Raw genomic sequence first — 19,992 nt, forward strand, 5'->3', positions numbered from 1 at the left:
TGCGGCTGTTTGCCTGTGCGAGTATTTCATATTACATATATATTATGTATCTATGTATCATGTGGGGCAAGTGGCCTCGGGCTGGTGCAATGAATTGTTTTCGCCTTTCCAGCGCGACCGACCCTAGCGCGAGCCACGCAAGGTCAGGCTAGAAGTCGCCACTTTCCTGGCGTCGGTTCCTCCATATCCCTATCAGCATATACTTTCATGTAAAAGACCGCAAACAAGATACCTTGAAGTGAGGGTAGGCCGACTCGTTCTGAGATGCGGACCCGCCAACCATGCCACCATGCCCACACGCGAACCAGCGATGTGCGCCCTGCCCAGCCAGTATGCTGTGGGCATGCATCTATGGTCACAAGCTCAGTACAAGCAGGTTGAGGCATTTGTGGGGCCGCCACACAGGCGCTGGGCCCGGCTATGGGCACGGCGCCGGGAGGGGCTGCCAGGCGCCCGGCCACCGTGTGGTCAGGGCACCGCTAGTCATGTCGGGCTGAGTGCCGTGTTTGCATGCCACCTAGTGTAGGTTGACACAGCGGGGCGGGTCAGGCGCGCCACACAGCCTCCGGGGCACTTGTGCTACATATGCTGCCCCGCAGCATGCAAGCACGCCCACACGCCCACAAAGGCATGCGCTCCTGCGCCCACAACCACATGCCCTGGAACCTCTGGTGCATAGCAGCTGACATGTCACACGTGGTTCCTGTATTATGACGCCGGCAGCCGGCCTGCGCCCGGTCGCATGCCGGAGCCGTGACTGTGTTACCGAGCGGCGGCGGCGGTGATGCAGGGTGCGAGGAAGGTGAGGGGGCCGTGTGTACGTCATACGGGCTTTGTGTCAGCCCTTTTGCTGTCCTCTGTCCCTGATGTATATCACAGCCTCATCACATAGCCTTGCGGCCCCTGTGGGCGCCGGTCTATGGCACAAGAGGGTCTGCTCGCCTGGCTGGGCAGCGCTCAGGGCCCCGCCATGGCGCCGCGGCCTGGGCTCCTGCGTGCTATACCCTGACGGGCGCGACTGCAGTGGCGGCTGCTGGTCTCATAGTGTAAGCTGGCTGGGAGCCCAAGGGCCGACTGTGCACGCAGCGGAGGGGCCGGGCGGGCCCCGGTGGCCCCGAGGTGGCGCAGCGAGGGTCGCCGGTGACGGCACGGCGTGGCACACCTGCGCCATGCGGCTGTTTGCCTGTGCGAGTATTTCATATTACATATATATTATGTATCTATGTATCATGTGGGGCAAGTGGCCTCGGGGCTGGTGCAATGAATTGTTTTCGCCTTTCCAGCGCGACCGACCCTAGCGCGAGCCACGCAAGGTCAGGCTAGAAGTCGCCACTTTCCTGGCGTCGGTTCCTCCATATCCCTATCAGCATATACTTTCATGTAAAAGACCGCAAACAAGATACCTTGAAGTGAGGGTAGGCCGACTCATTCTGAGATGCGGACCCGCCAACCATGCCACCATGCCCACACGCGAACCAGCGATGTGCGCCCTGCCCAGCCAGTATGCTGTGGGCATGCATCTATGGTCACAAGCTCAGTACAAGCAGGTTGAGGCATTTGTGGGGCCGCCACACAGGCGCTGGGCCCGGCTATGGGCACGGCGCCGGGAGGGGCTGCCAGGCGCCCGGCCACCGTGTGGTCAGGGCACCGCTAGTCATGTCGGGCTGAGTGCCGTGTTTGCATGCCACCTAGTGTAGGTTGACACAGCGGGGCGGGTCAGGCGCGCCACACAGCCTCCGGGGCACTTGTGCTACATATGCTGCCCCGCAGCATGCAAGCACGCCCACACGCCCACAAAGGCATGCGCTCCTGCGCCCACAACCACATGCCCTGGAACCTCTGGTGCATTGCAGCTGACATGTCACACGTGGTTCCTGTATTATGACGCCGGCAGCCGGCCTGCGCCCGGTCGCATGCCGGAGCCGTGACTGTGTTACCGAGCGGCGGCGGCGGTGATGCAGGGTGCGAGGAAGGTGAGGGGGCCGTGTGTACGTCATACGGGCTTTGTGTCAGCCCTTTTGCTGTCCTCTGTCCCTGATGTATATCACAGCCTCATCACATAGCCTTGCGGCCCCTGTGGGCGCCGGTCTATGGCACAAGAGGGTCTGCTCGCCTGGCTGGGCAGCGCTCAGGGCCCCGCCATGGCGCCGCGGCCTGGGCTCCTGCGTGCTATACCCTGACGGGCGCGACTGCAGTGGCGGCTGCTGGTCTCATAGTGTAAGCTGGCTGGGAGCCCAAGGGCCGACTGTGCACGCAGCGGAGGGGCCGGGCGGGCCCCGGTGGCCCCGAGGTGGCGCAGCGAGGGTCGCCGGTGACGGCACGGCGTGGCACACCTGCGCCATGCGGCTGTTTGCCTGTGCGAGTATTTCATATTACATATATATTATGTATCTATGTATCATGTGGGGCAAGTGGCCTCGGGGCTGGTGCAATGAATTGTTTTCGCCTTTCCAGCGCGACCGACCAGGCTAGCGCGAGCCACGCAAGGTCAGGCTAGAAGTCGCCACTTTCCTGGCGTCGGTTCCTCCATATCCCTATCAGCATATACTTTCATGTAAAAGACCGCAAACAAGATACCTTGAAGTGAGGGTAGGCCGACTCATTCTGAGATGCGGACCCGCCAACCATGCCACCATGCCCACACGCGAACCAGCGATGTGCGCCCTGCCCAGCCAGTATGCTGTGGGCATGCATCTATGGTCACAAGCTCAGTACAAGCAGGTTGAGGCATTTGTGGGGCCGCCACACAGGCGCTGGGCCCGGCTATGGGCACGGCGCCGGGAGGGGCTGCCAGGCGCCCGGCCACCGTGTGGTCAGGGCACCGCTAGTCATGTCGGGCTGAGTGCCGTGTTTGCATGCCACCTAGTGTAGGTTGACACAGCGGGGCGGGTCAGGCGCGCCACACAGCCTCCGGGGCACTTGTGCTACATATGCTGCCCCGCAGCATGCAAGCACGCCCACACGCCCACAAAGGCATGCGCTCCTGCGCCCACAACCACATGCCCTGGAACCTCTGGTGCATTGCAGCTGACATGTCACACGTGGTTCCTGTATTATGACGCCGGCAGCCGGCCTGCGCCCGGTCGCATGCCGGAGCCGTGACTGTGTTACCGAGCGGCGGCGGCGGTGATGCAGGGTGCGAGGAAGGTGAGGGGGCCGTGTGTACGTCATACGGGCTTTGTGTCAGCCCTTTTGCTGTCCTCTGTCCCTGATGTATATCACAGCCTCATCACATAGCCTTGCGGCCCCTGTGGGCGCCGGTCTATGGCACAAGAGGGTCTGCTCGCCTGGCTGGGCAGCGCTCAGGGCCCCGCCATGGCGCCGCGGCCTGGGCTCCTGCGTGCTATACCCTGACGGGCGCGACTGCAGTGGCGGCTGCTGGTCTCATAGTGTAAGCTGGCTGGGAGCCCAAGGGCCGACTGTGCACGCAGCGGAGGGGCCGGGCGGGCCCCGGTGGCCCCGAGGTGGCGCAGCGAGGGTCGCCGGTGACGGCACGGCGTGGCACACCTGCGCCATGCGGCTGTTTGCCTGTGCGAGTATTTCATATTACATATATATTATGTATCTATGTATCATGTGGGGCAAGTGGCCTCGGGCTGGTGCAATGAATTGTTTTCGCCTTTCCAGCGCGACCGACCCTAGCGCGAGCCACGCAAGGTCAGGCTAGAAGTCGCCACTTTCCTGGCGTCGGTTCCTCCATATCCCTATCAGCATATACTTTCATGTAAAAGACCGCAAACAAGATACCTTGAAGTGAGGGTAGGCCGACTCGTTCTGAGATGCGGACCCGCCAACCATGCCACCATGCCCACACGCGAACCAGCGATGTGCGCCCTGCCCAGCCAGTATGCTGTGGGCATGCATCTATGGTCACAAGCTCAGTACAAGCAGGTTGAGGCATTTGTGGGGCCGCCACACAGGCGCTGGGCCCGGCTATGGGCACGGCGCCGGGAGGGGCTGCCAGGCGCCCGGCCACCGTGTGGTCAGGGCACCGCTAGTCATGTCGGGCTGAGTGCCGTGTTTGCATGCCACCTAGTGTAGGTTGACACAGCGGGGCGGGTCAGGCGCGCCACACAGCCTCCGGGGCACTTGTGCTACATATGCTGCCCCGCAGCATGCAAGCACGCCCACACGCCCACAAAGGCATGCGCTCCTGCGCCCACAACCACATGCCCTGGAACCTCTGGTGCATAGCAGCTGACATGTCACACGTGGTTCCTGTATTATGACGCCGGCAGCCGGCCTGCGCCCGGTCGCATGCCGGAGCCGTGACTGTGTTACCGAGCGGCGGCGGCGGTGATGCAGGGTGCGAGGAAGGTGAGGGGGCCGTGTGTACGTCATACGGGCTTTGTGTCAGCCCTTTTGCTGTCCTCTGTCCCTGATGTATATCACAGCCTCATCACATAGCCTTGCGGCCCCTGTGGGCGCCGGTCTATGGCACAAGAGGGTCTGCTCGCCTGGCTGGGCAGCGCTCAGGGCCCCGCCATGGCGCCGCGGCCTGGGCTCCTGCGTGCTATACCCTGACGGGCGCGACTGCAGTGGCGGCTGCTGGTCTCATAGTGTAAGCTGGCTGGGAGCCCAAGGGCCGACTGTGCACGCAGCGGAGGGGCCGGGCGGGCCCCGGTGGCCCCGAGGTGGCGCAGCGAGGGTCGCCGGTGACGGCACGGCGTGGCACACCTGCGCCATGCGGCTGTTTGCCTGTGCGAGTATTTCATATTACATATATATTATGTATCTATGTATCATGTGGGGCAAGTGGCCTCGGGGCTGGTGCAATGAATTGTTTTCGCCTTTCCAGCGCGACCGACCAGGCTAGCGCGAGCCACGCAAGGTCAGGCTAGAAGTCGCCACTTTCCTGGCGTCGGTTCCTCCATATCCCTATCAGCATATACTTTCATGTAAAAGACCGCAAACAAGATACCTTGAAGTGAGGGTAGGCCGACTCATTCTGAGATGCGGACCCGCCAACCATGCCACCATGCCCACACGCGAACCAGCGATGTGCGCCCTGCCCAGCCAGTATGCTGTGGGCATGCATCTATGGTCACAAGCTCAGTACAAGCAGGTTGAGGCATTTGTGGGGCCGCCACACAGGCGCTGGGCCCGGCTATGGGCACTGCGCCGGGAGGGGCTGCCAGGCGCCCGGCCACCGTGTGGTCAGGGCACCGCTAGTCATGTCGGGCTGAGTGCCGTGTTTGCATGCCACCTAGTGTAGGTTGACACAGCGGGGCGGGTCAGGCGCGCCACACAGCCTCCGGAGCACTTGTGCTACATATGCTGCCCCGCAGCATGCAAGCACGCCCACACGCCCACAAAGGCATGCGCTCCTGCGCCCACAACCACATGCCCTGGAACCTCTGGTGCATAGCAGCTGACATGTCACACGTGGTTCCTGTATTATGACGCCGGCAGCCGGCCTGCGCCCGGTCGCATGCCGGAGCCGTGACTGTGTTACCGAGCGGCGGCGGCGGTGATGCAGGGTGCGAGGAAGGTGAGGGGGCCGTGTGTACGTCATACGGGCTTTGTGTCAGCCCTTTTGCTGTCCTCTGTCCCTGATGTATATCACAGCCTCATCACATAGCCTTGCGGCCCCTGTGGGCGCCGCTCTACATGCAATCATAGATAACCCGCAAGTTGGCACCCATTGCTATTCAGTAGCGGATTGCTCAGCTCCCTGCTTCGCCAATCGCCAGCCACCGCCCTGCCAGGCCGCTTGGATGCCAGCGCAAGCTCAGCCTGTACGGCTGCACCCATCTTACGCAATTACCCTATCTAACGTGCACACATGTAGGTCCGCATGAATATTTAGTCCGTAAGCCCCATGAATGCAATGCAACGTGATGGCACCTCACGCCACAAGGGAGGGTACCGGTGCACGTTTGGCCCCTGCAAGCCATAGCCACAGTAACGACGCTGTCTCAACCAAGGAGGTACCTGGCTTGCAATCTTCTAAACAGTCCTACCGCAATACTCGTACCCTGCCCCCGCCTGCACTTCGCTACAATGGCGGCAGCACCATGCGCCGGTCAATGACAAGGCTGGCGTTTGCCACGAACTGGTCGACGCCGTCTAGCAGGCCAAACACAGCATCGCCGCTCAGCCCCGCAAACTCGTACGCCAGCAGCTGGTGGTAGCCGGGCCCCAGGCCGGAGCTGCGTGGAAGCTGCACCAGCCGGTTGTAGCTGACTCCCGGCGGCTCGTCGGGGTCATTGAGGTACACCTGGAAGGAGAGGGCAGCGTGTGGTGGGTGGCATTGCTTATCATTTGTGCCACGCGTGACGGAACGGACAGAGTATTTTCGCAGGTCGCAGGTCCCGCATGGTCCCATAACCAGAGGCAAGTTAGGGCCGAGCAGAAAGCCGTTACGCCCCACCCAGCAGGTGGCGCACCCGCTGGCTGCCAAGGAATACGCGTGAGGGTGTGGCGGGCAGCCGCACAGCCAACCGGTTGTCCGTGAAGCCGCGAGCCGACCAAAAGGTCCAGCAGCGCACATGGTAGGTGGCGGCGCCGCCAGCAGCTGAGGAGCCAGCCGGCGGCGGCGGGCTAGGCGGGATAGGGGGGCTGGGTGGCCGCAGCGAGCTACCAGTGCCGGTGGTGCCGGTGGTGCTGTTTGCCGCTAGTGCCGCGAGCAGCAAAACCTGTGAAATGGAAAGCACACATGTGCAGCAGCGTCAGGCACCGTAACCGACATGGTAGGAAGAGGTGCAAACGCTCTGAAAGTTACCATGTCATAAGCATGCCAAGTGTTCAGCGTTGTGAAGAAGGAATACCGTACATCAGGTCGACTGCCGCACGCACCGTGACGGTAAAGTTGGAGGACAAGGTGCAGTTGTTGGCGGCCGTGATGCTGGCACAGGCGCCGCCGCTGGCGCCCAGGGCGGTGAGGCCCGCTAGGAGGGCTGCGGTGCTGTTGTTGATGCTGTTGGAGGGTGCGCTGCCGGCAGCAGCAACGGCTGCAGCCGCCCGGCGAGGCAGGCGAATGGAGGCGGTGGGCGGCAGCCGTGCGGGCGACGGCACGGAGGTGGGTCGCTCGTTGCGGCCAGCCAGCCACAGGTCGCACTGCAGCCCGCGCGGCAGAGCTGCGGGCGGGCGCACGGACCAAGTGGGCGTGGGCATGAGGGCGTCAGCATGCATGGGCAGTTGGTGGCTCTAAGCACGACAATGCCAATGACGGACTGGTAGAAGTTACGGTGGTTTAGGCGTTAGGCAAAACGAGGCCCACACCAGCTTAACGGCGCATTACCCCCGTGTAATGGTACTCCGCGGACCTGGGGTCAGCAATGACCCAACCCAACCCAGGAGAACCGCACACAAGATCCCGCGAGCGCTCCCAACGCAAGGCCATGCAGTCCCCAGTGCATGAGTACGGGTGTACGGCAGTGGGCGCACAGCAGCTGTACGGTGACTCACTGGGGAGCGCCGCCGCCGTTGGCGCCCACATGGTCGCAGACGTGAGCAGTCCGGCCAGACTGCCCCACTGGCCCGTGTCGCTTGCCAGATCCAGCAGGGCGGCCGAGCTGCCGCTGCCGCTGCTACTGCTACTGCCGCCACTGCTACTGCCACTGCTGCTACTGCCACTGCCTGTGGTGCAGGTGGACCACCGTAGCGACACGATCGCGCGCGGCACGTACCCGGCCACGAAGCGCACCTCCAGCCCGTACACCTCCCCCAGGCCGCGAATGCTGCTGCCGCCCAGCCCACTGCTACTGCCACCGCTGCTACTGCCGGGGTCTGAGGCGGCCGCGCCGGGAAACGCCACGCAGCCGGTGCTGCGGGTGACTGGTGTGTTGGCAACTGTGTCGGCGGGCGTGGGCCCCTGAGGCAGGGGCTGCACCTGCGCCGCGTCTAGGAGCAGCACACCCTGTGGCGAGGATACGGCCCGAGGGTAGGTGCGCTAGATTAAGAACAGAAGGGCGCAGAGAGCAAGCAGCTACACGCCATGAGACCCAAAGGAACACACACGTGCATAACTACACGCTAAAACACACCGCGAACCAAGCATATAATTGGTTGCCCCGTTTTGTCTTGTCCGAGACATACACGCAAACACGTGGCGGCCGCACCTGCAGGTACACCTGGCAGGATGTGCACGTGACCTGCAGCCGCAGCTGGCCGTTGGACGGCGGCCGCACGTGCCCAACCGCCACACCGTACACGCCCGTCGTATTCCAGTCGGAAGGCGGCACGCCTAAGGGTAGAGGCCGGGTTGGAGCGGGTTGGAGGTTGTGGTACATCCGATGATGCGGTGGCTTCAATCACTGTAGTCTTTTTGTGGTCACACTTGCAAGCATATCTTCCAACGCAAGTCGCAGCCAAAGCACCCTTCTGCTCTCTGAAGGAGAAGCGCTATGCGCACGCTTCCCCCCGCACTTATCCCCAGCCACCTACTTTATTCCCCAACCTACCTGAGGTGTTGGATGTACGCGCAATGAGGTTCGCCAGGTCTCCGGGGCCGGGGAACAGGTCGGGCACGAGCGCCGAGCCCTCAAAGGGGGCGTAGGCGGCCCCAGAGCCCGGCGGCACCGCGGCCGCGGAGGAGATGCGCGACAGCAGCGCGGGTGTGAGCGGCGCCGGCGGGGCGGAGGGGTCGTCGCCTGGGCTGGCGCCCTGTGGGACATACAGGAAGCATGGGGCGCATGCCGTGTGTGCAAACCCGGAGGCAAGGTACCACTTGACAAGTCGCTTGTGGGTATGTGCTTGGCCCAGAATACCAGTCGTCCGTAATAGCATTTCGTGTAGGTACACACCGTGCAGCAGCGCCCGGCATGGCTGGTTGTTGATGGGTGCACACGAGCGCACGCACATGCGTATGTTTGACGCCGCTGTTTAGTGCGAGGTATCCAACCACCAACGCCAAAACCAACACCAACACACACTTTGCCGACACACCGCAGTACGCACCCGCGTGCTCCACATGACGTGGTACCCGGGCGCGGCAGCCGAGCGCGCCCCGCCCAAGTCCACGTTGGGCGAGTAGCTAGGTGGCAGCGGCGGCGCATAGCCCGCACTCAGCAGCAGCGCGTCAGGAAGGAGCGAGTACTGCGCCGCCGCTAGCGTGGCGCCGCCACCGCCACTGGTGTTGCTGCTGGTGGTGCTTGTGGCGGGGCTGCTACTGCTGCTGCTGTCAACAGCAGACAGCAGCTCCACCGCGGCGAGGGAGGCGTTGGCGGGCGCGGTGGGGCTGAGCAGCAGCAGCTCCAAATCATAGTAGCCTGTGACACACGTTGGCCCAATTGGCACGTTGGCACGCGGCCGCAACACACACACACACACACAAACACACACACACACACACACACACACACACACACACACACACACACACACACACACACACACACACACACACTGACATGCACAGGTCGCACAGGCGACTGATTGCTCGCCGCGTGCTTGTGCCTTCATTAACAATCTCTTGTGGCATCGTATCACCCCCGTCACCGCAAGGCCACTGCCCGCCATCCCAAGCGGCCACCCGCCCGCCGACCCCTCCTGCCCACCCACCCATCCGCCCGCCAACCCGCCCGCCAACCCGCCCGCCAAGCCGCCCGCATTCTCAATTCTGTCACCACCCGCAAGCTCACCCGCCGCCTCCGCCATCACGCGCGCGCTCAGGTCCGCCGACCCGAAGGCCAGCTGCCGCCCGCCCACCGCCAGCTGGACGGACTCGGGCGCAGTGCCCGGACCCAGCTGCAGCCGCAGCCGGTACATGCCGGCGGCCGGCAGGCGCAGCAGCCCCCGCAGGCGCAGCAGCACACCCGGCCCGGAGCGGCGGAAGGTGCGCAGCCGCGCGAGCGGCTCTCTGTCACTTCCCACCTGCGTGTGCGTGTGTCGATGCGTGTGCGGGTTTGTAACGTAATGAGGGAGTATCAAGTCGTCGTGTAAGCATGGCGAGGGTGGTGGCGGCACCATCAGGTGTGTGGTCGCATTCACTCCATCCCGCTGGCATCTGTCCGGCAGCCCGCTACCGCCGCCGCTGCAGCGCTCACCCGCATGCTGACTTGGGCGGGCCGGCTGTCGATGACGGCCGCAGCCACGTCTGTGCTGGAGCCGTTGGCACGCTGCATGCAGCAGGGGCATGACGTACGGCAGCACACGGCACATGCAGCAGTCTGACACATGCAGTTTCCAACCTGCTGTGCCCAATAACAGCACAACATGTGCTCTCAAACACACACACACACACACACACACACACACAGCCAACACATGCACACACACACACAACACACAACACACACACACACACACACACCTGCCCCAGCACGGTGAAGTACTCCTCCGCCAACCCGGGGAACAGCACTGAGGCGCCCGAGCCCCCGGGCGAGTAGTAGGCGGGCGACGGCGTCAGCACTGCGGGACGGTGGCATGTACGACGACACGCGGCCGCAGCAGACGTCAGCACCGATAGGGTGTGGGGGGGGAGGGTTTTGCGGGGGGACAGCCAGACAGGCGCACGCTTGCTAGGGTCCCCAGACAAACCCAGGACGAGGATGCAGTGCATGGGTACATGGAAAGGCCAGGGTGGGAACGGCATGGGTTGGCAGTGCTCCCGGCAGCGGCGGCGGCGGCTGCTGCTTACAGTGGAGGTTGCCCAGCAGGGCGTACGCGGCGCGCACCGCCCGCCCGGCGTTGATGCGCCTGTCGCCGCTGACGCCGCTGCTGCCGGCCGGCGCCGTGTCGGACGTCGCCAGCAGTACGGAGCGAACCTGCGGAGGGCACCAGACGCAGGAGGGCGGGGGCAGCAGCAGTAGTGAGCAGGGGGCACAAGGGCCGCTGCCGGCCATGGCAGCACAAGACTCGTGTGGATGGCATGGTGGTGGTGACCTCGCCGTACCGCATGTGTGAGACCCACAGGCGGACAACGGCCTGCAATGATTGCCGCGAATCAATACGGACACGGACGCGTGCGTGCCCACACCCACCAGCTCAGCCTGGAAGAACGGCCCTGTCGCCGTCAGCACCTGGCCGCCGGCGCCGTTGCTGCCACCACTGCCACCATTGCTGCCACCACTGCCACCATTGCTGCCGGAACGCGGCGGTGGACTTGCCGCAGCACCACGCACAGAGCCAGGCGGTGCAGGTGGCGCTTGCCATGGTGGCGGTGGAGAGGCGCGCGGCGCCGCCACCCCGCTGGCGGCAGCGCCGCCACCAATCACGCCCACCACTAGCGCCGCCACGCCCGCCACCACGGGCGCGGCTGCCGAGCTGCCAGACATGTTCCCGTAGCCGCCGCCGGTCTGCGTGCAACAGGGAGGCGGCAAACTTGACAGCGTCAGTAACAACTCAAGTCCTTTCACGTACGTGCATTGCAAATACGTCACGCACGCCGTAGCTTGACGCCTCGCCGCAGGTAGGCCCGGCTGGGCTGTCATGGGGGCTGTGCATGCGCACCGACACCCCGGTGAGTGCACCCACCACTGGGTCCACCACTTGCGCCCATCGGTCAGGCAGTGTGCTGTAGATGTCCACGCCTGCGAGCAGAGCATAGCATAGAAAGTCAAGGGACAGCATGGCGCGTGTATCAGCGCCTTAGCAGGCGGTGGCTGAGCACCACGACCTAGGCGACACCAATGCAGCCCTCGCTGACGGCTGCGGCTGCGATGTCTGCGTACGGTTGCACCTCCAGGCTACGCCTCACAACCCAAGCGCCGTGAGGCCCCCACCACAGCCACCCTGAAGTCCCCACCACCGCACCTGGGGCGGCAATGCTAACACTGCTGGAGCCGTAGTTCGACCCCAGCGCCGGATCCAGGCCGGGCACGGCGATCCGGATCCGTCGGTCGCTGGCGTCCGCCGCGCCCACACACAGCACGTTGCCCAGGCTGCAGTAATGAAGGGTGAAAGGGGTAGCGGGGGTTTGGGCGCGAGCGGCAGCAGCACTACTACGTACTGTAGCCACGACTGTAGCCAGGGAGGGATGGAGGAGTGCGGTGCATGACCACGCAGCCAGACGCGTGCGCCATGCAGTGAGCATGGGCACCGGAGAAGGACACGGACACGCACATGCACACATACACCTTCACACACGGGCACGGGCACGCACCTGTACGGCGGCGCCGCCAGGGTGCAAGGCAGGTACTCCAGGCCCGCAGCTTTGGCCGCATCCAGGTCTATGCCGTCATCACCTGTTTGAGTGTTGTTTGTTGTGGCGGTTGGGTTTGGGATAGGGGTGCAAACCTGATGCGTAAGCGCCGGACACAGTGCACAGCCACACCGCATCGCACGCCACACACACACACACACACACACACACACACACACACACACACACACACACACACACACACACACACACACGGGAGGCCAGCTCCCGCCAGCCCACGGCGACGCATAAACACCCACCCGCGTGATACCAGCCTGCATCTAGAGCGGCTTGCGACTCTGCAACCGCCGCCCGCCACGCCCCCATGCAACCCCGGCCCCGTTAAGGTTGCTTGCCGCACTCGCTCGCCCTCTTCTCCGGGTCGCGTGATACTTAATAGGCGGGCTTTAGACTGCGCGTTAGCTAGGTCGCTTGATGCACGCCGCCCCACTTGTCGCCTTTGCCATTTGCCTGCCCGTGACACTTGCTTCCTCGCTGCCGCCCTTTGCCCTCGCTTCCTTTGTCGCCCATAGGTGAGCTCGACTATGACCAGCGGGCGGGAATATGGGACTTAGGCGTGCCGGGTAAACGTTGTAGCGAGCCCAGGGCGCGGCGCATACAATGCATATGGGTGCCACTCGGGGTCAGATCGTTCGTCGATCGCCAGAGAGGGTTACAGGCTTGTCGCGGGTAAGTATGACTACCGGGGTCGACGCGGCAACACGACGCTGGGTATTCGGTAGGTATCCGTAAGTAACTCCGGCGCCGCTTGGGCGGGTTTCGTTTTGTTGTTTTTTTCTAACACACACACACACACACACACCTGCCGGGGCCACCACCAGCACTCCCTTGTCCCGGAGCGACCCCACGGCTGCGGCGTACACGGCTGCAGCTGCCGCGTTGGCAGCCAACTGGTACGGCCGCGGCGCGGAGGGGAGCGGAGCAGAGGGGCCTGTGCGCGTGCGCGTGCATGCGGCACAAGCACACAGCAAACATGAGCTGTCCGCGCGCATAAAAATATGCATGCCAAGGTAGAACTTAAACAGCACCAGGCTGCTGCACGGCAAAAGGCTCACAACAATGGGAGGGACGCCCTCACCACACGCGCACACGCATGTGTGCTGCTCTCTTACCCACTGAGGTCACCACAACGTGCGCGCCCATCCTGCCCGCGTACTCCAGCGCCGCCGCCACACGACTGCCGTACGTGGCGCCATAACCGTCAACCACCTGAACACAACATATACGCATACGGCGCATGACACGTGTCCGCCCGATTAACGGTGAAAACGCGCGCCTGCGCTCATATGGCGTGGGGTGTGCCAACCACCTAGCCCCCTTGGGCCCCGCCCTGCTGCCTCCCGTCACCTTCCAGCCGTCGTGCCATGCATCCTGGTCCCTGCTGGGTGATTGCCCACCCAACCACGTCTGTGGCCCACCCACCCACCCATGTGCAGTCACTCACGCAGCCATGCGTCTAGCGGCCAAGCGGAGCCTGCCTAGCTAAACACATGACGAGCAGGCGCCATACATCAAACCCTGCCCGCACCTTGAGCAGCATCAGACGCACGTGGGGTGCCACGCCGCTGGTGCCCGCCAGGTCTTTGCGCACCGCCGCAATGACCCCCGCCACGTGCGTGCCGTGGCCGCCGTCGCCCTGCAGCCCAGCCAGTGCAGGACACAGGACACAGGGCACAAGACACAGGGCCCAGGCAGGCAGGCGCAGGTGAGCAGACAGGCACGCACAGGCATTCCTGATGGGATTGGGAACCTGAGCGTGCTTACTTTGGTTACTAGCCGACGTGTGAGTCTACTCCTGGCTTGTGAGACACGCCCAACCTTGGCATGCTAAAGTTACTCACTGCTTCAGGCGAGACGTTGCCATCTCCGGTGCAGGAGGCCAGGCTGCGAAGCTCCAAGGCGCTGGTGGCAGGCACTACTCCGGAGTAGGGCCGCGGGATGGTGATGTTCTTGATGGGAGGTGGGGAGGAGGAGGAAGAGGGCGGCGGGTAGGCGGAGGCGACGGGTGGTGGTGGAGGCGGCGCGGGCGCCGGGCGCCAGGCCCCTGATGAGCAGTTGCCGCCGAAGTCCCAGCCGTTCACGTCATCAACAAAACCTGTGTCAGGCACAAAGGGCGTGTAAAACACCAGGTGTTTGCAGCAGGCGCGCGTAGAAGAGCTCGTGTGTGGAGATGTAAGACATTACAGATCACATGTGATATCGCTGAGGCTGGCATGGCCAACCGGGCTCATGTCCCCTCCAGCGGGCCGTTGTCGTCCCATTTGCAGGCGTCGCCGCCCGAGCCACTCGATCTTGCATTCTTGCTGGCGGGCCCACGCGCCTCCACACCGCCCCCACACGCATGGCCTATTTGATGGGGCTCGGCCACATACCCCTTGGCCCGCAACGGAAAACAACACCACACAAGGTGGGCGGCTGGAGCCCCTAGCACCAATCACACCGGTACCAGCCCCCGCCCTGCAGCCTCCAGCGCTCACCGTTGCCATCATCGTCGATGCCATTCCCGGGGATCTCCCCAGGGTTCACCCACAGCGCGCCGGCCAGGTCGGGGTGGCGCGTGTCAAACCCGCCATCCACCACCGCCACCACCACTGTGGGCAGGTCCGCATCACGGGTGATCGCCCACGCGTCGTCCACACCCGCCTGGCGCATGTACCACTGCCGCGCGTCCACGCCCACAGGCACAGCCCAGCCGCCCGCCTGCGCCTCGCAGCACACGCACACGCGCACACGGTGCATGAAGCGAGGGTAGCAGCAGTTGGAATTACAGCGAGCAATGCGAGCATGTGGCTCCCGTGCCTTCCATTTGCATGTGCATGGCATCCCACCCCTTGTACCGTACGGTGCCATACCGCCGCAATGCAAAGCTCATTTGAGCTCCAGGGAGGACTGCGGCGTGCTACGGTACAAGATGAACGACATCGCCGACCCAGGGGCCGTCCCTCACTCACTGTGACTGACTGCGTGAGGCCGATCCCAGCCGCAGCCAGCACGCCGCCACCTGCACTCCCGGATACCAGCTCCCCGGGGTCCCCCGAGCTCATCAGCCGGGCAGCCGCCACCAGTGCGTCATGGCCCATGCCACTGGCGGCTGTAGCCGACGAGGAGCCGGAGGCGGCAGTAGCTGCAGCCGACGAGCCGTCGGTACTCCCCGTGGTCAGTGCTGACAGGAGAGAGCCGCCAAGCTGCGTCTGTTGGTGTGGAGGTTTTAGGGCAGGGATGGGAAGGGGAGCGTGGCGGGGCTGGGTCTGTGAGTGGCCGCGACGGTGGCAGCGGCTGGGAAAGGCTGGGGGAGCTTGGGCGGGATTCGACGCATAACCGTACGCCACACGCAAGGCTCTGCTACGCAGGCCAAAAACAAACACGCCCATACCCAGCGGCACGCTAAGTCCCTTCCCACCTGCTTGGCCACATCCTCTATCGAGTTTAGGACATCCAGCGGCGGTTGCGACAGCAGAGCAGCCAGAGCGGCAGCAGCTCCAGCGCTGCTGCTGTCCGCACCGCGTGCAGCGCTGCTGGTGGTGGGAACGGTGGCGCTGCCGCTGCTTCCGAACCCGAGCCCGAGGCTGCTGCCGATAGCAGCAGCATCCGGGTTGGAGGCGGTGGCGTTCGGCAACAGCTTGAGCAGCTCCTGTGTGTAAGCGTCGGGCCAGCAGTTTCGCTTCAAGGAGGAAGCATAGGTAGGCTAGGACATCTCACGAGGTCGTGCCGGTAAAGTAGGGGGCTTGGGTTTCAAGAGCATGCAGTTGTGGCGAATGCTGCGTGCACGCAACCACAAGCACGCCCACCTGGATTGAAGAGCTACCGCCTGCGCCTCCAGCCGCCATCACGCGTGTCAGCCCCACCCGCTGCGCCGCTGCCCCCAGCCCAGCCGCCTGCAGCAGCTGCTGCAGACTGGTCAGCGCGGCGGCGGAGTCGGCCGAGGAGGATGAAGACGCCGACGCAAGCAGCAGCGTCGGCAGCAGTGCCACGAGGTCACGTAGCTCGGACGGCGCGTTTGGTGACGCTGCTTGGGAGGGAACGATAGGGCCACCCGGCTGCAAGGAAGCAGAGGTGGAGCGAGGATGATGGGCGGGGATGCCGGTGGCTTGGGCTGAGTAGATCAGAAAGACGGCGTGCACGCGTTGCGCGATGCAGGATACAGCGGCACAGCGGCTAGCAGCGCGCAGTCCTCATCAGACACGCACCTGCAGGAGTGCGGACAGCACGGCTGCACGTGCGGGGCCTGTCAGGTCGGCTGGCACTGCCTGGGGGAAGTCGGCGACCACGAACGCGACTCGGCCTGCGCCGCGACAGGGGGCAGGCAGGTAGATAGATGGGGCCACACGCATGGACCGGTCACGAGTGTGTTCGTGCGAGAAGAGCACGAATGCGGATTCCACAGTCTACAGTCGTGCCGGCTGCACGCCACGCATGCCGCCGCCATGCCCGCCCGCCTTACCTTTGCGCCACATGCCCGCCCCATGCCCGTCCCATGCCGCCCGCCTTACCTTTCCGGCCCTCGCCGCCTAGCTCCTCCCGCACCCGCCGCAGCACCCACAGGTCTTCACAGTCCAGGGCCTCCAGGCCGCTGCCCAGCAGCAGCCCGGTGCCGCGCACCCCCGCGGCCAGGTCGGCGGGCAGCAGGTCGGGCAGCACGGGGCGGCCCGCCGGGTCCTCCGAGCGCGCCAGCAGCCGTAGCGTGAACTGTGGTGCAAGGGGCGAGACGGGGCGGGTGGCGCGGGGCGGGGCAGGTGGGACGGGGAGGGGCACGCGGGGTGGTCATCAGACCGTGCTAAAAGGGGAGGCGCGAGGCAGCTTCCGTGGATATGCTGTTGCATGGGCCCGTCGACCGTGATGCCGCCCATTCCCAACCTGGCCCATCCGGCCCACCACCTTCTCGAGCTTCGTTACCACCCGCCAACTCCCCATTCACCAACCCGGAATCCCCAACCCCATCCTCAATCCCCTAAGCTGCAGCCACTGTCTTCCTAGCCTGCTCCCCAGCCTCAGCTCCCCATCCCCACCAGCCGCTCCTCCCCAGCCCCCCAGCTCCCCATCCCCACCGTCCCCACCATCCCCACCCACCGCACCAGCCCCCCACCAGCCCCCCATCTCCCCATCCCCACCAGCTGCTCCTCGGGCGCAATGGCGCTGGTGTCTTGGCTCTTGGGCGGGCAGCCCAGGGTGGTGCACACGGGCGCCACCACCACCAGCACCAGGGCCGCCGCCACCAGCAGGAAGCCGCCGCACACAAGCGTGGCCGGGTGGTGGCGCTTCTGTGGAGGCAGGTGCGCGGGCGAGGGAAGGGAGGGGAGGACGGGTGAAAGGGCAGGCAGGTGGGCGGGCTGACAAGCAGGCAGGCGAGTACCGGTCCAGTGAGCTCCTCTGTAGTTTGGGGCCATGCCGAGCAGCCCACGCAATTGCAGCGCCGGACGACGGACGGGCCAGCATGACCCGCGAGCATGCTCCGACCCGTCCTATGCCACCTGTCCTATGCCACCTGCACCTATAATCCCTGCCCCTGCCCAAACACCCACACGCCCTCGCGCACACACGCCCGCACGCACACATGCCCACATGCACACATGCCCACATGCACACACGCCCACGCCCACACGCCCACGCCCACACCCATGCCCATGCCCACGCCCACGCCCATGCCCACGCGCACGCGCATGCGCACACACCCACGCGCACGCGCACGCGCACACACCCACGCGCCCGAACGCCACGCGCCCGAACGCACCCATTTCTGCCACGATGTCTCCCGTGGCGCCGAGCGGCGGCTGTAGCGCCGGCTCTTGCTGCCCGCACCTCCACCCTGCCCGTCCTCGCCTGCCGAGTCGGGGTGCACATGGCCATTCAACTCCGGGTGTTCGTGCCCGTGCCCCGAGGCCCCCAGCACGCCCCCCTCCACGTCCTCCACGTGCTGACGCATGTGGGCCGGCAGGAAGGCACGAAGTGGGTCCGCGTGTCGGGCGGCGTTGCGGCTGTGCCGGTGGTGGCCGTGGGAATGGGAGTGCGGCTCGCCGCGCTGCTGGCCTCCGCCACTGGGGCGCTGCTGCGGGTCGGAGTTGCGAGTGCGGGAGTGCCGGTCCACGGACCCGTGAGTGATGCCCTCGTGTGCCGCGCCGCCGCCGCTGACGCCGCCACCCTCCGTGCCGGCGGGTGCGGCGGACACTGAGGCCGCCGCGGGCGCGGCCAGCGCGCCTGCCCCTGATGCTGTGTGCCCCTGAGACGGAGGCCGAGGTGGTCGAGGCGGTTTGCCGCCGCCGGCGCCGTCGGAAGCAGCTGCTACCGCTATGGACACCACAGCACTCGGGCCGCCCATAATGTCAGTGCCAGCGCCGCCACCGCTGCCGCCTGTCCTGGCCTGGCTTGGGCTTGCCGGCCCCGTTAAGCTGTTGGTGGGAGACTGAGGCAGCGAATGTGGTCGTGACGACGGGTGCGCATGCGGGTGCGCCTGCGTGTGCCTGCTGGCATGTGGCCCGCTGAAGGCGCTGCCTGCAGAATGGGCCTGGGAGTGGGAGTGGGAGTGTGTGGGCGAGCCTGGCGCCATCTCAATGTGCACGATGGAGTTGGACTCCGACTGCTGGCCCGTGCTGGGCGCAACCGGGTTGATGCACGACCGTAGCGTCCAGTGCTGCTGCTGCTGGTGCGGGTGCTGCTGCACCGCTGACGTGGACGGCAATCGCGGCTGTGCCGCCAGATGGGCGGGGAGCGTGGGCGGGTGGAAGGTCAGCGCCTCGCCCGAGCTGTGGTCCACTGAGGGGCGCTGCCCTAGCGTGGTCGAGGGTGAGAACGGTGCCGCTGATTGGCCTGAGGGGGTGGTGCGTTGCTGTGTCGTCGACGACGGCAGGGCCTGGTGCAGCGCGGCACCGAGGGTGCCCGAGCAGCACGGCGCTTCATCCCACACATTCACCGCTGCAGTAGCAACACCGGCTGTGGGGTCCACCGCAGCTATTGTTTCACTCCCAGCTGCTACCGCCTGCGCCGGCTGCCGGGGTGGCGTCCTCGACGTGTCCTGGGTCGGCCGCAGGGGCCAGGGGGTCGGCATGGCGCTCGAGCCCACTGACCCAAGCGCGCGCCGGCTGCCCGCCGACACCCGCTGCCTGAAACATTCGGCGGTTTAACCATATAGTGATATTTAGCCTCAGGTTCAAGTGCTACTGGCTCCAGTTACTGGTCGCATTGAAGCATCGCATGGTGCCCGTGTCGCCAGCGTCGACAGGACATGAGCCATATTTCAATCACAACGTTACATTTCAACTATACCTACCTCCTCTTTCAACACCACGGACGGCGAGGTAGCACTCGCTGACTTCTTCAACTTCACAAGGGAAGCATAGCTTGCTATATGTTTATCAACAGCACTATCTCAGACCCACGCAACTTGAGCTGCCCTTCAAAGAGCAATTGGAAGCTCTACTGTGAAGGAGTTGGTAGGCGGGCGGGTGCCTCACCCTTTTCCTGAGGAACACGCGGATGGCTCTTTTGACATGTTTATAACCATAGCGTGTAGAAGTTCGTGTTGTGAGCTTAAGATCGTTTCGGGCAAGCATGCGGCCCCAGGTTGTTATAACGCGGTTGCTGTGACCTGCGCGTGCATCTTGATGCATCCGAGCACCAAGCGTGTTCACACCCGTCGCGCCCAAAAGCCGTCTGCCTTGCACAATGAGGGGAGCTGTCTAGACAGCATCTTTCACATGTTTTTCTCATCTGGAATGGCATACGATGGTTTTGGTCGCTCCCCGGCCCGTGCATCAGCGGGCGCGTGGGTCTGCCCTTCGCCGTCGCGATGGAGAAGCACGCGAAACTCAAGGGGGAGTTGTCGTTGGGACGTCTTGTAACGGAATACGGTAGAGTTGGATGTAATGGGTGAAACCTGAGAGGGTGGGTTCTGA

General features: G+C 64.5%; 1 protein-coding gene across 1 annotated transcript; it reads right to left on the reverse strand.

Annotated features, from left to right (window-relative positions):
* Window positions 1-5,508: 5,508 nt before the first annotated feature.
* On the reverse strand, window positions 5,509-19,627 carry CHLRE_17g713600v5 (uncharacterized protein). Its single transcript, XM_043072125.1, has 29 exons — window positions 19,368-19,627; window positions 18,606-19,200; window positions 17,835-18,320; window positions 17,215-17,364; window positions 16,597-16,792; window positions 16,294-16,388; window positions 15,895-16,143; window positions 15,507-15,737; window positions 15,058-15,297; window positions 14,584-14,806; window positions 13,948-14,201; window positions 13,635-13,742; window positions 13,219-13,315; window positions 12,909-13,037; window positions 12,047-12,128; window positions 11,698-11,825; window positions 11,419-11,474; window positions 10,926-11,240; window positions 10,583-10,709; window positions 10,256-10,353; window positions 9,990-10,061; window positions 9,585-9,816; window positions 8,902-9,212; window positions 8,406-8,607; window positions 8,064-8,188; window positions 7,411-7,861; window positions 6,799-7,079; window positions 6,390-6,638; window positions 5,509-6,220 (listed from the first exon to the last, which is right to left on the reverse strand). The coding sequence occupies exons 2-29, from the start codon at window positions 19,143-19,145 to the stop codon at window positions 5,999-6,001; spliced, it is 5,949 nt and encodes a 1,982-aa protein (XP_042914584.1). The 5' UTR covers window positions 19,146-19,200; window positions 19,368-19,627; the 3' UTR covers window positions 5,509-5,998.
* Window positions 19,628-19,992: the final 365 nt, after the last annotated feature.

The sequence above is a fragment of the Chlamydomonas reinhardtii genome, chromosome 17, assembly GCF_000002595.2.
Source record: "Chlamydomonas reinhardtii strain CC-503 cw92 mt+ chromosome 17, whole genome shotgun sequence".
Lineage (NCBI taxonomy): Eukaryota > Viridiplantae > Chlorophyta > Chlorophyceae > Chlamydomonadales > Chlamydomonadaceae > Chlamydomonas > Chlamydomonas reinhardtii.